Source organism: Lutjanus erythropterus, chromosome 6 (assembly GCF_056507025.1).
Source record: "Lutjanus erythropterus isolate fLutEry1 chromosome 6, fLutEry1.hap2, whole genome shotgun sequence".
Taxonomy (NCBI): Eukaryota; Metazoa; Chordata; class Actinopteri; order Lutjaniformes; family Lutjanidae; genus Lutjanus; species Lutjanus erythropterus.
In genome coordinates this window covers 16,659,548-16,675,920 of record NC_139322.1, presented here as the reverse complement: position 1 = coordinate 16,675,920, position 16,373 = coordinate 16,659,548, and the positions used below count along the sequence as shown (strand labels likewise).

The 16,373-nt window shown below is 39.0% G+C and overlaps 1 protein-coding gene across 1 annotated transcript; it reads right to left on the bottom strand.

Annotated features, from left to right (window-relative positions):
• Positions 1-11,323: 11,323 nt before the first annotated feature.
• LOC146325095 (amphoterin-induced protein 3) lies at positions 11,324-15,734 on the bottom strand. Its single transcript, XM_084719985.1, has 2 exons — positions 15,220-15,734; positions 11,324-12,928 (listed from the first exon to the last, which is right to left on the bottom strand). The coding sequence occupies exon 2, from the start codon at positions 12,878-12,880 to the stop codon at positions 11,492-11,494; it is 1,389 nt and encodes a 462-aa protein (XP_084576111.1). The 5' UTR covers positions 12,881-12,928; positions 15,220-15,734; the 3' UTR covers positions 11,324-11,491.
• Between the last annotated feature and the right edge of the window lie 639 nt (positions 15,735-16,373).

Genomic DNA, 16,373 nt, shown 5'->3' with positions numbered 1-16,373 from the left:
CCAAAGTACAGCCTAAATAGGAGGAAAGACATAGATAGATAGATAGATAGATAGATAGATAGATAGATAGATAGATAGATAGATAGATAGTCTATGACAAATATAATAAAGTAATTTCATAATAAAATCAGTATGTTGTCTGTATTCTGTTTAATCTAGGAATATAGCTGTAACATTACCTTTCTGCCAAATAAATGACAGTAATTTACAATTCTATATATTTTTAAAGATTTATAAACATAGTAAAACAGAAAATTATTTACTGAATATACAATACTGAGATTCATACAAAAGCAAAGCCTGTGAAAAATATAAGGAAGCCACTTTAATAATGAAAATCACCGTTTGTTGTTTATAATATATTTATTTGATCAATGAGTATAGCTATGATATTACCTCTCTGTCTAATAAAGGGCAGGAATAGACAGCTGTCCCTTAAAATTAATCTGTATGAACTATTTTTTTTTCTGCCCACTAGGGGGCAGCTGAAACAATCTGTGAACACAACACTGACATGTCACCCATTTCAGCTGGTGAAGCTAACCTGTTAGCATCACGTGCAGTCATGTTAGCATACAGTGTCCTGTTCAAACATCCAGCAGACATGAGGCAGCATTCATTTGGAGTCATGTTTGTGGCCAGCTGATGAATGTAAGTCCAGAATTCACTTTCTGTTTTCTGGTTTTGTTCTCCATTAACTCCTGATTAACAGTCAATGCTAAACACTCCTCCATGTTCACCAGCTAACTTACCTTTAGCTTACTTTGTCTGTTTGCCATTTGGTGCTGCAAAGGTAACTTTCACCTGGTTTATTAGAGCTTTGTCTCTGAAAACAGCTGCAGCAGCAGAAGTTTTGACCAAACCACAAAATTAGCACCAGCTGCCAGTTAAAAACTGGTAAAAAAACAAGTTTCTGGTAGATTGCATTCACTGGTCAGTTGAAAAATGTGGCTATTAATTCTTAACAATATGCTGAAGAAACTATAATGCTCCATAGAGTTGAGGGATAATTATTGGGTTTATCATTATGAGGTGGAAAGTAACTTCATTTTCAAAGTAAATTTACTCAAGTACTTAATTCCAGTTTTCAGGGCCTTTACTTGAGTATTTGCATTTGGTGCTGTCATGTTGTATTTTAACTGCACCACATTTATTTTGCAGAATTGTTACTTTTAGAATTAAGATTTAACAACAACATGATGAGTTTATACCATACTGGCTTGTTTTTAGCTTGCGACTCTAAACATGCTTGTCCACTATTTGAATGTTCCTGCCAGGGAGGATTGTGGGAAACATTGTGGTCCTATCCTGCGCTCCAGTAATACAAGGAGGAAATGATCGGACAGCTCAAGATCATGTGTGAGTATTTGAATAATCCCTTTCAGGACATCGGCTCTCATCACACCAGTCTCAACTTTTATTCACAGCCTTTAAAGGGATAGTTCAAATTATTTAATGTAGGGTTTATGAGGTACTTATTGATAGAAAGTGTATTACCTACAGTCGATGGCAGTTGACGCACCCCCATTTAGGAGACTAGGGGTGAGACAGAACAACAGCAACTGCAAAAAAGTCCAAAAAGTTCATATATATGCACTTGTGTAGCAGATCTTTGTTCCTTTTTTTAATACAACCCCATTAATCATCTCAGGACACACCAGATTTGTTTGATGGGCCAGACTCTAAGGTTCATTGAACTAAAAGTAAAGTAGATAGACCTTGACCAACTGCAACAGCAGTCACAGTCACAGTCACAGGAGATATTTTCCTGCAGAACCAGGACTTTTACTTTTGACACTTTAAGTACATGTTGCTGATAATAGTTATGCACTTTTACTTAAAGGTAGAATATGCAGGATCTGTCAGTTGCTGTTGGTAAATGCACCAAAAAGATACCTGATTGTTGAGTCTCGTCCAAATAATGGGAAAAAAAGAAAATACAGGCAGTGGGTCACAAGAGATGATTTTGAGGGATTATTTGTATATGAGACTAATTAATTTGTACATTGTTATTCAGGGAAATCATGTATAGTATGAATTTCAGTTTCTCAATGATGGGAATGTCACTTTAGCGTGTATTTGGTCATAAACCATAGTGTTGGACGCATTAAAATTTTTACCTGATGGTGGTGCTAGAGGAGAAGTTAAGGAATCACCAAACTTATTGCAGTCATCCTGAGGGGAACATGGATGTTTGTGCCAAATTTCATGGCAATACTTCCAACAGTTGTTGAGACATTTCAAGCAAAACCACAGATGTGAACCTCACGGTGGTGCTAGAGGAAAAGGCAGGGGATCAGCAAAGTCATAAGGATTCATAGTATGATTCGTAGTGCCGTTACCGAACTGTGTGTCAAAACATCCAAAAGTTGTTATGATATTTTAATTAAAGTCATAAATGTCAACCTACTGACAGTGCTAGAAGAAAAACCAAAGGGGATGACCAAAGTCAGTAAGTTTCATCCTCTGGGGGCCATGAATGTTTGTACAAAAAGGTCATGTCAGTCGATTCAATAGTTCCACTCTGGACTATACTATATGGCAATACCACAAAGTATTATCGAATATCACTGACACTACAAGACTTTATAGATAGGGTACCACATACACTGTCTCTCACTGGAAAGGTCTTTTTTAATGGAAATAGTAAAGCCGTGTGTCATCAGAGTTCATTGTTGTCTTTTAGTGCACAAGTGTGACAGATAATAACAAGGAAAGCACCATCACCACATGATACAATAAAGCTGGTAGGAGAAATGACACAAGCTGAAACACAGAGGAGGCATAAAAAGACAAGAGGATGTTGTAGAAAAGTGGTCATGAACAACAATATAAATACTTTGAGTCATTGTGCTTGTCAGATCTTATAATATGCAGCTAAATTCTCCTCGCTGATGCACACAACATCCCCAGAGATATTGATTCTAACATGCTGCTGTATCACTGCATATGCTGTTTTGTTTGTTTGCAATGAAATGCGATAGATCTTTATATTTTATTAATGATGCATTCATGTCCAATGTGCCCCGCAGTGATGGGGCTGAGACCAGAATCCTGTTTGACATGTCGGACGTCCAGCTGCTTCATAATGCTTTGAGAACACAGAGCGTGGCCCGCGTTCACATTCAGTGCAGAGGTATGATAAACAGCCTGATGTCTGGCGTGCGGCAGTGCACATTTATTTTGGTCTTTTTTGGGAAGCAACCAGCCTCCCTCCTAAAAAAAGATCCATAATGTAGTATTGCCGGTTGGTGGACTGTCCTGAAACGATGCTGTGTGCGTTTCTCGAGCATATATTCTAAGTAAAGTGTCCAATTAGAATGAAATGAGGGTTTTTGTCGGCGCGGTGACATTGGGCCTCAAGTGAGCCTGTGTATGTGGGTGCTGTGGCGTCTGAAAGATGCGTATGTATCTGCCACAGCTGGATGCCTCCACTCCAGCCTGATGACTGTTTTGACAGTTCAGTAATAGCCCCTGTTGACAGTCAAGGCAGCCCTCCGCGAGTGAAGGCAATTCAACGTGTACTATTCACAGTAAAACTCCCCTTTTCACAGTAATTAGATTCTTGAATAAGATGATTTCAAATCCCTCGGAGCTCAGCCGAACTAGGGAAAACAATTAATCTGGAAAGGGAAGTGCATGCTTTAATTGAAGCCTGATGGAGTGTTTTGCTTTGGAGAAGGGCATCTTTTAAAGCATCAAGGGGTCCTTCCTTTACATCTGGGTAATTTGTCAGAGCGGTTCAGAGTAATTTGCAGACCAACTGAGCCATACAGCCAGGAAATACTGATGTTATTTTGAAGTGTAATTATTGGGACTATCTATTAGAGGTGGGAGCACGTCATTGTTATGCAAGTCACAGGCAAGTCTCAAGTCTTGTCACTCAAGACAGGCAAGTCCCGAGTCAAGGTCAAAGTCAAGACTGATAAGTCCGAAGTCCTAAACTTTGAATTTTGATTGCTAAACAGGTCATAGTCAGGTTGGCTGCAGGTTCTTAAAAAGTCTTAAAAAGTCTTAAATTCTGTTTGCAAAGATCTTAAATGTTTATTTATACTGTTCAATGCTGGTCCAAAATGGTCTAAAATTCACTCCAAGTGCAAGAGTTGAATTCAAATGCCTCTCTTATCCCATTACAGTCTTTTAGTCTTTTGCTAATAATCATTTGAACAAATGTTCTTTAACTCAACCAGTTAATGTCATTTTGCCTTACTTATAATTTTGAACTTGCAATATTATGTATTTACTCAGAAGACTACACCTATATTTTTATTTTTTGGATTTAAACAGTGGCATTAAAAAGTCTTCAAAACTGTTGGATTTAACTTGCTGGTACATGTAGACGCTGTAATAATGCATTCTTCAGCATCGAACGTGTATGTCATTTTAACAACAGAGCCTCGACTTAACATTCTTTGTGGAACTTGAAATGAGGAACGGAGTTGGGGTAAGCTGGGTTTTGTTGACAGACGCATATTTTTCGTACAGAAACAAAATTGGTATAAGTTTTTCCAGCTGCAGCTCAGTAATGTAACAGCAGTTGTTTGTGGTTTTCTTCTGCAGCTTGACTGAATGCTGTCAGACTAAATCAAAGCGGATTTGGGGAAATGACCTTGCATTCACACGGTGTTGGAATAATATGAAAAAGAAGTTTTTGACTGGTAAAATTCATGTAAATGCCTCTCCAAGTTGACTTGTTGTTGTTTGTTGATGCAGAAACATGGCGGATCAAAGTAAATGTTTGGTTAATATCTTTTTATTAATTCTTGTATTGCATATTAATTTTTGTTCAGATGCAGTTGGTATTAGGTTGTTACTGTTGCTCTCCGCACAGAGTGAGTTATTTATTAGCATTTATCCTGTTAACAAGTCAGGTACAAATGGATTTAGCATATAACATACCCTGCCCTGCCTTTAATAGCATTCATGTTTTTTTCCACTCGACTTAAAAGCACATTAGTACACCAAACTCAGAATAATGACTTCTTAACTCAGGAAATGGAATCATCCAAGGGGCATGTGTTGACTTTCTGAGAATGAATAGCATTAACGTTCATTGATTCAGGAAATGCAGGGAAATGAGTTGGGTCATGGCACACTTTCTAAAAAGAGTATTTGGGCTTGGGGGGGGGGTATCAAGTATTTTCAGGCCAAAAGGCTCAAGTTCAAGTGAAGTTGCAAGTCATTTCCAAGTCAAGTTGCAAATGTTTTTTGATTTTTCTCAAGTCAAGTCTAAAGTCAGCAAAATTTAGGGATGAGTGAGTACACCATTACCTGTATCTGTATCTGTTCCACTAACTGTACTGTGTACTCTGAATGGGCGGGACTAACCAAAAGTTGTTGAAGGTAGAATTACTAGGATTTGTCCCAGCTGTTCGAAAATGCACCAGATAGTTTATTGTTGTGCCTCATTTCCAGTACGTCAAATACAGATGTTTTGGGATGGTAAAGCGACCCTGAACACACCAAAATAATGAGAGATACAGGCAGAGGGTAGAGTCTCTGTAGATAAAGCCAGCGCCACGCATTTCCAGTGGGTCATACGTGATGATCGAAAGTTTGTGTTTTGTTTTTTTTTTCTTTTTAGGACAATATTGCATATTATGCCCTTAATGTATGCCTGAACATTATATGTGTTGATCAGCAGTTGCAATGTTAATTATTTATTAGAAAACTATTCACAGAGCAACCCAGGGATTGAGATTCAGTAAGAAAAAGGGTTGAGCAAGTACTGGGCTTGGCTGACAGAAGTATTCAGTCTAAGGATACTGAATTACGGATAATGTACTTTATACAAATATGAGTATCATCAGAGTGTCAGTGTTTGTACTTGTAATGAAGGAAAATCCTCATTGGGTAGCTAATACTGCATGTGTTATGTTCATTGATTCACTGAAGTCTATTTATTCAAATTTATGAAAACAACTTGCTGTGTAATAGTTCTCTTTCCCTTGTGATCAAAGGCATTGATCTGAAGCTTGATCTGAGGCTGTTCTGTAAATAGTTTTATAATAGAAAATAAAAGTAGTGACTCCTGATCAATCCGTATCAATTTCAGGCTCAAATTAACAACTTCCTGTCTGGCTCACATCTGGTCTGGTGACACATTTTACTCGGATGATACTTGTGCAGTCTCTGTAGCGGATACTCGATTCAGCTGAATACTCGTTCAGCCCTATCAAATCTAATAATGCTGTGTTATGTAATAATGTGAGCAAATGATAAAGGTAACATTGTAATGCTCCTGGTTTCAGCAAACTCAATCTGTCTGTTTATTACATCCTCATGTTGCAAATGAGCAGGTATGCGTGTAACAATTTGATAGAGCAAAATTATCATTTATGGAGTGCTTTTTATACCTCATGGGTTTTTTTTTTTTTTGCAAATGCACTGCTGAGGCCTCCCATTATCTGTAAAGTACTTGCTGTCACAAGGTTAAAATAAAATGCTGGATACCAAATGGCATCAGGATACTAACTTCACTCTGACACGCTGCCTACACTGAGGTTGATTCCCTAAAATCAGCCATGTGCTTATATAACCAGGGTCACCTACGGACCCTCCGTGAAATAGAAAGCCCTTAATAAAATGCTCACATCATGTCCTCCCTGTTTTAACCTGTCTGCTAATCATATCAGAAACAATAAATCCCAACCCAGCTGTGTGTGCTGTGTCAGAGAGCGGAACCAGATTAGAGGGATTTAAAAACATTGAAATTGACAAAGCACCTGGTTTTTATCCTCGTGGTAATCTCCTAAAACCCAACCCCAACTCATCACACCGTGTAATGTTTCAAGTGCAGAAAAACATTGGGTCATGACAGACTGATACGAGATGTTACATCACGCCGGCACATGGCGGTATACGTTACGTAATCCATGTTCAGCAATGTGAATGTTTAGTATTGTGAAAACACTTTAAACTAAAATACTAAATACAATCTTAGAAATAAGAGTACCTAAAGATTTTTTTCTTGAAGGGCTCATGTTCTCCTAGGAACCATTTTCTTCTTATGAACCATTTTTTTAAAGAAAGGGTTTATCAAGGGTTCTTTGTGAGACTAAGAATTCCATTAAGAACCTTTTTCATCCAAAGATGAAAGAGTTCTGGTGAAATAAAGGTGAAATAAAAATAAAACCCTTTGATTATAAAAAGGTTCTATATAGAACCCACTGAGTGCATTCTAGATAACACTCAGTTTTTGGTAGAACCCTGCCCCCAAGTATGTTCTCAATAAAACCCTTGGAATATAAAAAAGTTCTCGGTTAGAACCCCTGAGTGTGTTCTAGATTAAACCCTTGGAATATAAAAAGGATCTAAGTAGAATCCCTTTGGTGTATTCTAGATAAAAAATGTTGGGATATCAAAAGGTTCCTGTTAGAACCCCCTGAGTGTGTTCTAAATAAAAATAAAACCCTTGGATTATAAAAAACGGTCTCAATATAACCCCTTTGGTGGGTTCTAGATAAAACCCTTTGATATAAAAGGGTTCTCAGTAGAACCCCCCTGAGTGTGTTCCAGATAACACCTTTGAAATAAAAAAGGTTCGCGGAAGAACCTCCTTGAGTGTGTTCTAGATAACACCCTTAGAATATAAAAGGTTTTTGGTAGAACCTCCTGAGCATGTTCCACAAAACCCTTGGAATATGAAAAGGTTCTCAATAGAACCCGCTTGGTGGGTTCTAGATAAAAGCCTTGGAATATATAAAGGTTTGCAGTAGAACACCCTGGACGGACTCTGTGCAGTGGTTTTGGATAGAACCTCCAGAGCGCAGTCTGTGTGAACTCTCTGAAACGGTTCCAAGTGGAACATCTATAAAAGGTTCAATTAGGAACCAAAAACAGTTCCCCTATGAGGACAAGCTGAAGAACCCTTTATGGTTCCAGTTAGCACTTGTATTAGTGAGAGTGTGCACCCTGTGAGTAGCAGTGTGATTAAACAGAGTGCTGCATCACAATACAGCACTGACTCTGTTTAGTCTGAGAGATTTTTGCTTAATCCCTGAGAGTTTAATAGTGATGAAACTCTGCTGTCAAAGAGCGAGTCTGTCCCAGTTTCATGCACCGCTGCCCATTTGATTTTAGATTTTCCACCTTTTTTTTTTTGTCTGTGAATTTACATTCAACTCGCACAACAATATTCATCTCCCCGGGCTTGAAAGGAGTCAAGTTTTAATTAAGGATTTAGAAATAATCAAAGGCCCCTCCTCTGACAACATGCTCTCCTTTGTGAGATACTGACAACTTCTCTTTGACATTATATGAAGGATTACATCTAATCCTATTCAATCTCGACGCAATCCTTTGTCCCTGCAAGTGTTTGCATTGAGATTAAACTACAATCTCAAAACATCGTGGATGCGCAGACTTAAAGAAATTGATTTGTTTCTTTTTTATTCTTACTGTTTGTCTCATCAGGTTTTAAAATATCCCCTTCTTCCCTGAGCACCCATATGCTCTCTTTGGTCTTTCATGTCATCGACTTGATGTCGCACACACGTGTTCTTTCATGGCAGTGCACGCAGGTCCTTCTTCAACGTCGTCTTTCATCTGTGGCATTGTCGTGTGTAATTCTGTCATTTGAGGCATGTTACACGGAATTTAAAAAAAAAAAAAACGAACAAAGCAATACAAAGTAATGCCCCCCTTGGGGTTTTGCGTCAGAGCTGCTTGAAGTATTTGTCGCTTCAGTTCAAATTTTGTGCTTGTGTTTGTTCCGCAGTGTTCAAAGTGCTGTGCTGTGTTTGATCAAAGAGATGCTGTCTTTGAAGAGCGGCCCAATTGCTGTTTGTTTGTGGTTTGTTGACACTCCTGATTTCTGTACTTCACTATTTGCCAGATAAGCACGGCGCGAGATAGAGTCATTGTTTTTTCGCTGCCAGATTAATGCAACAGGTTTGTGTGAGATATGTATATGTATGATGGATCACTGCAGGATGCACCTCTGTTTTCTGCTAGATAAGAGTTTTAAATGTTTGCTGAAAGCTACGGTATCTGCACAAAAACACTCATCACTTTTCTTGCTGTATCTTAACTCCCCCCCCCCCCTCTTTTTTTTTAAATGATAGTAAAGGATTCACTAAAATTGCCTTCTAGAAGGAACTATATCAGCAGAGGACGCAACCGATCTAAAGGGACTGAATGCTTTATTAGGAACACAGGGAACAGAAGTTTGCAGGAGTTGAATAGAGTTTTCGGTTGCTCCATGTTTAAGCTACGTATTATACGAGATATGTGCTGTATATTTAAAGTTATCTTCAGCTAAAGCCTGTCTCTACCACACTAAATATGGAGCACCTCAACTCAGCTACAATACACAGACTGAACTTACTTCCTCCAGTCCGTTACAGTCATAAACTTGCAGCGTTTTTCCGGGGCTTTTAATCCTTGTTAAACACTTTCTGTGAAAAGTGAGCCAGATTCTTCCTCCGATCCCGCGAGAAATATTCCCCTCCTGGTGCCGTACACAGAGAAGTTATTAGCTGATTTTAAGGGCTGATAATGGCTCTACTGTGATTTAGCAATGTCACTACACCGGGGGTAATAAACCAAAGTTGAAACTTTCATTTCGACTACCAGGCAAGATGACAGAGAAGAGCAGAATTGGAACAGGAGATATTGCTTCTTCTTTTTTTTTCTGTTCAGGAGGTGTTTAACTGCAGCTGGCAGTCAGGAAAGAGACACGATGTCCTTTTTTTTCTTTTACAGCGTCAACACTTCTGATTGCATCTCACAGGTAATTCCTGAGTAAGGAGTCTGGTCGCACTTCATTTTACAGTACACTAATAACACGTAGCAAGCTGTACTTTGTATCAAATTAGACCAAAATTAAAAACATGGTCTTTATTAGGCATTAAACAAATGCAGCTGTTAGACACCAAACACCCAGTGGTACATTAATAAGACATAACAAGCTGTAGGCCTATTTTTTAATTAAATTAGACCAAAATATAAATAATATATTCTTTATTAGTAAGCATTAAACTCACTATTAGAGGCTAATTAGCTGGGGTGGAGGTAACTAATTACACCTGTTCAAATTGCTATAATTAAGTAATATTTTTGAGTAGTTTCTGACTTTTGAGTAGTACTTTTTAAGTCTGTATTTTTTACTAAAGTATGCATTACACTATGTAATCTGCTTGGCTTTTGAAAATTATAAATCAAAGTAAATAAATGTACAGACCTTTCATCTGTATTTTTGTAGCCAATAACGCTCTATGGAGGCATATTGCTGCCATGCCAGAACAAGAAAAACAGATCATTATAACATCATCACCATGTTTTTCACATTAGAAGAAGATGCTTTTCCATCAGAACAAGATATTTTCTTGTTATAGCTGTGTGTTTTCACTTTAATTCAACATACTTTCATTGTTATAACAAGATTTTTCTCTTGTTACAACATTATCCTGTTTGATACAACATGAAAAGTGACATAATAAGGATTTATTTTGTCTTATAACAATGCACTATTTATCTTGTTATAGGGTGAAACATTTCATGTTTAATGTGGTAACTCATTGTTATAATGTGATGTTATAAAGATGTTACCTCATAACATGAAATGCTTTAAGTTATAACAACAGATTATCATATAATAACATGAAACATTTCATGTTCTGCCAAGATAAACAGTATATTGTTATAGCAAGAAAAGTTTCTACTACTCATTAAAGTACAAATACACAGAACAAAAGTTTCTTGTTATAATGTAATATCTCTGTATGTTGTAATAACATGAAAAACATCTTGTAACAGTATCTGCAGCAGGTTCAGGTCTGGAGAGGGAACTACGACTGGGTGTCATTTTAAAAAGTTATGATATCAGTACCCTGAAAGTGATACCAATACCACTGGGGTACTTTATTCAGTACCTTTTCTTCTTCATGAGGAATGCTTGCGGTGATTGGCTGCAAGCAAAACCCTATAAATAATCTTTTTTTCTAGATCTGGGTACCAAAAGGATTGAATGCAGGTATCGTTTTACTGGAGGAGTTTCGATACTACTTGGTACTGGTCAATTTCAAGTGATACATTATAGGTATTGATTACCGATATCCAACCCTGGAGGTGACCGTGACCACTGAGCAGATCAGTGCAGGAGTTGGGAGGTTTGGAGAAGAATAGTTTGTACTTTTATTTAAGTATTTTTAGCACCAGTAGTTTTACTTGTAATTGAGTAATATGCCACTTTTTTCAACATGGTGTCCCTAATTACCTTCTGATAAAGTATAATCAGGGTTTAACTGTGGAAAATAATACACTTGAGTTCACAGTATTATTCTGTAGTAATGTGCCTGTGATTACTGTCAAATACAATCTGTTAAAAGGTATAATTATATCTAATAAATAATATTATGTCTTTTTTTGTCTAATTTAATACAACAAGAATGGCTTGTCACATCATACTAGTGTACTGTCAAAGTGCGACCAGAAATTTTGCTTTGTCCAGAAGTCTTTTGTTTCCACCTCAGTAAAAACATCTTCTGCATCAACTCTCAGGTGTCCATTCTGCTCCTTCTTCACCCAACATCGGCTCCATGAATGCTACATGTTTGTTAACTTGGATTTTGTGCGGGTCTCTCGTGGAGGGGGAGAAAACAGAAGTCAGGGTGCTGGGGTCATAGGTCGCGATAGGGATGACCGGAGGTTTGGGCTGTTTGCAGCAGCTGCAGCGACACGGAGTCATGTAGAGGTATATGAGGATGAAGATCATAGTCACAGCACAGCCCAGCAACGTTGTGTAGCCAGTGTTGAATGACTCTCCTGCAGGCAGCAGCACCGTCACCTTCACCTCACGGGTTGCATTCAGTGCCTGTTTAATATCCAGAGCTGTGCACACGTACAGACCTGAGTCATTGACCTTGGCTGCTTGGATCTCCAAGGTACCATTAGCAAACAGGCTAATTAGCGTGTCATTTATGCCGGTCTGGGTGATGTACCCCTTGCTGGGGGAGAGCCATGTAAATGAGAGGTCTGTGCTACTCAGGGATGTTTGGCAGTCCAGACGCACTTTTTCTCCCTCTGAAACCAGCACGCTGGAGAGGAGAACGGTCACTGGCTGTGACACGGCCTTTTCCACGGTGCAGTTGTGGAAGAAGCGGTTGTGTTGCAGGAAGCGGATGGAGGCTCGCGGGTCCCCAAAGATGCTGCAAGTGTGCTCATCCGTGAAGTCCCTCATTGAGTCGTAACCCCTCAGATCCCAGTGCCAGAACACGCTGTACATGGAGCAGTCGCAGATTAGAGTGTTGTTGTGGAGGTACAGCCCCCGCTGTACCAACCCAGGCAAAGCTTTCACATCCTCCCACTGCAGACGGGTCATACGGTTGGACGAGAGGTCCAGCATGGTCAGGAAAGGGTGGCTGTGGTCTTGGATGGAGAAGAACGGGAAGTCTGTGATCTGGTTGATGCTAAAGTAGGCCTTTTTTAAGCTGCTGAGGCCGGTCAGAGTGCCGGCCTCCACCTGTGCAATCTTATTATTAAAGAGAAGGAGCTCCTCCAGCCTCCACAGCCCCTCGAAGTAGTGTTGCTCCACCACTTGGAGCTTGTTAGAGGACAAGTCAAGGACCCTGAGGCTGGAGGCGTTGTGGAACACCCCCTGGCCCAGGGAGCTGAGCTGGTTGTGGGCCATCCTTAGGTTTTCCAGTCTTGGCATCCTTTTGAAGCTGCCGGGACCCAACCAGGACAGGTGGTTGTGGCTGACATCAAGGATGACGGAGAAGGAGGGCAGGGACAGAGGTAACTTGGACAGACCGCTGGAGCTGCAGCTGACTGTGTCGGACACACAGAGGCACATGGATGGACAGGTCTCCTCTGAGCCATGGAGGAGACAGAGGAGCAGCAGCAGCAGGAGGGGAACTGGATACAGTCCACAGGTCATGTTTCTATAAGTCCGGTCCTTTAGGGTTTCTAATCCCTCTGGCTCTCCCTGGGCGGATAAGAATCAAATGAGAAACAGCATGATATATTAAACAGCAATTCTTCTTCGACCCACCTGCTGCTTTGAGCCATTCAACAGACACATATTATGACTACAAGGTTAATGCCTACACGAACTCTTAGTATCTGTGGCAGAAGATGAAAAATGGCTCAAATATAGTAGCCACAAATCCCCTTTTGCCCCAGAAAAATCTCACAAATACTTAGACAGACTATTTAGAGATATTTGCGTGTACAGAAATATTACAAGCACTATATTTTTAAGTGCATTAATCCGAGTACATAAGTAAGTAGGCTGCAACTAATGATAATTTGAAATCGGGATGCTAAATGTTAGGTTTTTGCTGATATCCAATATGCTGATATTTTCCAAATAATTTTAATTTAAAGTCTCTCCCGTAGCAGAATTAACATACTGTAATTACTCTTATCATGATGCTCCACTTAGAGATATAGACAGAAAATACAGTGTAGGGCTGCAACTAATGATTTTTTTCATTATTGATTGATCTGCCAAAAGTCATAGTAGTATTATTAGTTGATAACTGACAGCAAATTGTAAAATAAATAAATCTGGAACCAGCAAAAATGACATTTTTGCTTGAAAAATCTGAAACAATAAATCAATTATCGAAATAGTTGGCAACTAATTTTCTTTTGATTGACTAATCATTGAATGCTATTCAAAATGTACACATTCATGGGGCAAAATGAGAAAACTACTGCTGACAGGTTTTTTGCTTGTGCCCTCTTCTCTTTGTTCTTCACAAATTTGTTGTATTGATTGGGATGACCACTCTAAAGAGTCTGTAGTGTTGAAGGAATGCAATTTGGCTCCTCCTTGCTTGACTGACGCTGAGCAATTATTGCAAACAGCAACACTGCTAACTGTTTCAGACACTTCAGAAAATCTCCACACTGCAGACATTCTCGAAATGCATGCGCATAACTAAAGCACAATCTTATCAGCCATATCAGGAGAAATGTTCATTTTGGGCTGATATAATATATAATTTTACTATTAAACTGTTTTTATTTGGGTTTTAAAGAAAAAAGTTAAGGCCTGCACACTCAGTCCATGCCACAAAAGTTAAATAATGACGTTTCAGACCCACTTCTTGTCTTTGATGTTGTGTCTGACAGCTGTGCACCTACGTTATATTTGTACAATTATACTCTCTGTGTCTTAATTGGTTTTTTAAACATTTCCATATTATATGCAGCAACAACACCCACCCAGCCCCCCAAAAAGAGAAAAACAATAATAATATACTAATATGAGTAATACATTTCACAAAGAAAATAAGTTTAAACATCTTACAAAAACAAAACAAAATCACATGCTGAAATACAATGAATAAAAAAGTAGGGCTGCAGTTATTTTTATTGTCGCTCAATCTGTTGATTATTTTCTCAATTGATCGATTAGTTGTTTGGTCTATAAAATGTCAGAAAATGGTGGAAAAAGTCAATCGGTGCCTCTCAAAGTCTAAAGTGACACATACCGATTAATCGATCATCAAAATAGTTAGTGAATAATTTAATAGTTGTCAACTAATCCATTAATCATCCAATCATTGCAACTGTCACGTTGCACGCACATGATGAACGTGAACGTCACCTTATTGGCAGAAATGTTCTGTCCTCATCAGCCAATACAGATGATGTGCCGATATTATTGTGCGTCCTTTATTTGAAACAATTTTTTTCTGATTTAAAATGTCTTGATTTGTCTGACAAACAATCCGTTGATCATTGTCTCGACTAATCGATTAGTTGTTTGGACCATTAAATGTCAGAAAATGTCGAAATAAATTTATCACTGTTTCCCAAAGCCCAAGCTGATGTCCTCAGATGTCTTAACCCAAAGATATACAGATTGCTGTCATATGGTAAAGAAACAAGGAAAATATTGACATTTTAAGAGGCTGGAATCAGAGAATTTTGACACTTTTTTTCTTAAAGAATTACTCAAACCGATTAATTGATAATCAAAATAGTTGCCAATTAAATAATTAGTTGACAACTGACCATTTAATTGACTAACTGTTGCAGCTCTATTCAGTTCACTCTTTTAGAAGATATAATATTTACAAATTACAGGCTGGAACCAGGGGATTCAGGCATTTGTTTTCTTTAAAAGAAGAGTCATTTGATTATGCAAATAGTTGTGAACTAACAGTAGTGGTGCCAAATCGTTGCCCACTAGGAAGGAAACTTTTAAATCCAATATGAGAGCTTAGTGTTTAAGAGTCACACGCTCAGAGGGAGATACTTCACCTTAAAAAGATGTTTCTCTGCAGTCAGTTTCAGGTGAGTTGAACATTATCAGTGATCAGTTCAAACAGACTTTCCGCCGCTGACTCGTACAGTAAGTCAGAATGAATTCTGAAGCAGAAAGGGGAAAAGTTCATACCACTTCCAGACAAGTGAGCAGTTTGGCTCACTTAGTTAATCCCATTCTCCACTTCAAAAAAAGGAAAAAAAAAAAAAACCTCTTCCCAACCACAAATCCAAAGTAAACTGCTCAGCAACAACATGAGACTCCAACTTCCCTGCGCCCTTTTCCTCTCCGAAGTTGTATCCCATCAGTGGATCCCCACAACACTGCTGTCTAATCCTTATCTTCTCCTTGGATCCTCCTCCCTGAGGCGCTCGAGGAACAATGCTGCTCGCCACAGCCAAGTTTAAGGTCCCCCTACTGTCTTTCTCCTCGTCCCAAATGAGAGCGCCGCTCAACAAACATCCTGCAGTGCTTTGCAGTGTATAGCAAACAGAACAGAGCTCACTTAATCTCCCACAATCCCCTCCTCCTTCTCTGTGTCATTTAGAGACTAGCCTTGTGTCTCCCTCTCTCATCATTAAGTAATGATGCTGGTGGCTGCCCTTCCCGCTCTGTATGGTTTTTTCTCCCTCCCTCAACAATATCAGTTTTCCCACAATATTCTATTAATATTATACTCCATTAAACTTTTAGTGTTTTGCTTACTAACAGATTAGTACAACCTAGGCGCTTTTTCCTCATGAATATTACATGTGTTATCCGGTAACCTTTCACCAGTAATCCCAGAGGACTGAAATTTAGCTATGCCTACTCTGCTTTTTTCCTTTTCTTGTGTGTGTTTGTGTGTGTGTGGATGTCGCTTTACTTATCATTACAAATACACCTGTTTTCATGAGTTGTTGAATTTGCCAAATCCTGTCCGTCCCTCCTCATCTCTCGTGCGTTTTTTGTCAGCGTCTGTGCTGAAAGGCTTTCTGACTGTGAAGGTCTCCTCTTACCTGTGCAGCCTCCTTACCTTGTCGTTTCTATTTCAGTGGCTTTCACTGGATAGATGCTGCCTGCCCTGCATGCAAGCACACGCACACAAATCGACACACACACTCTTTCTCTCTGAGTGCCTTAATCAGTACATCCCCTCCTTTTCTCTCTG

What these genes read in the sequence shown, in the direction of transcription:
- LOC146325095 (XM_084719985.1), bottom strand. Translation starts at nt 12,880, where the DNA reads ATGACCTGTGGACTGTATCCAGTTCCCCTCCTGCTGCTGCTGCTCCTC.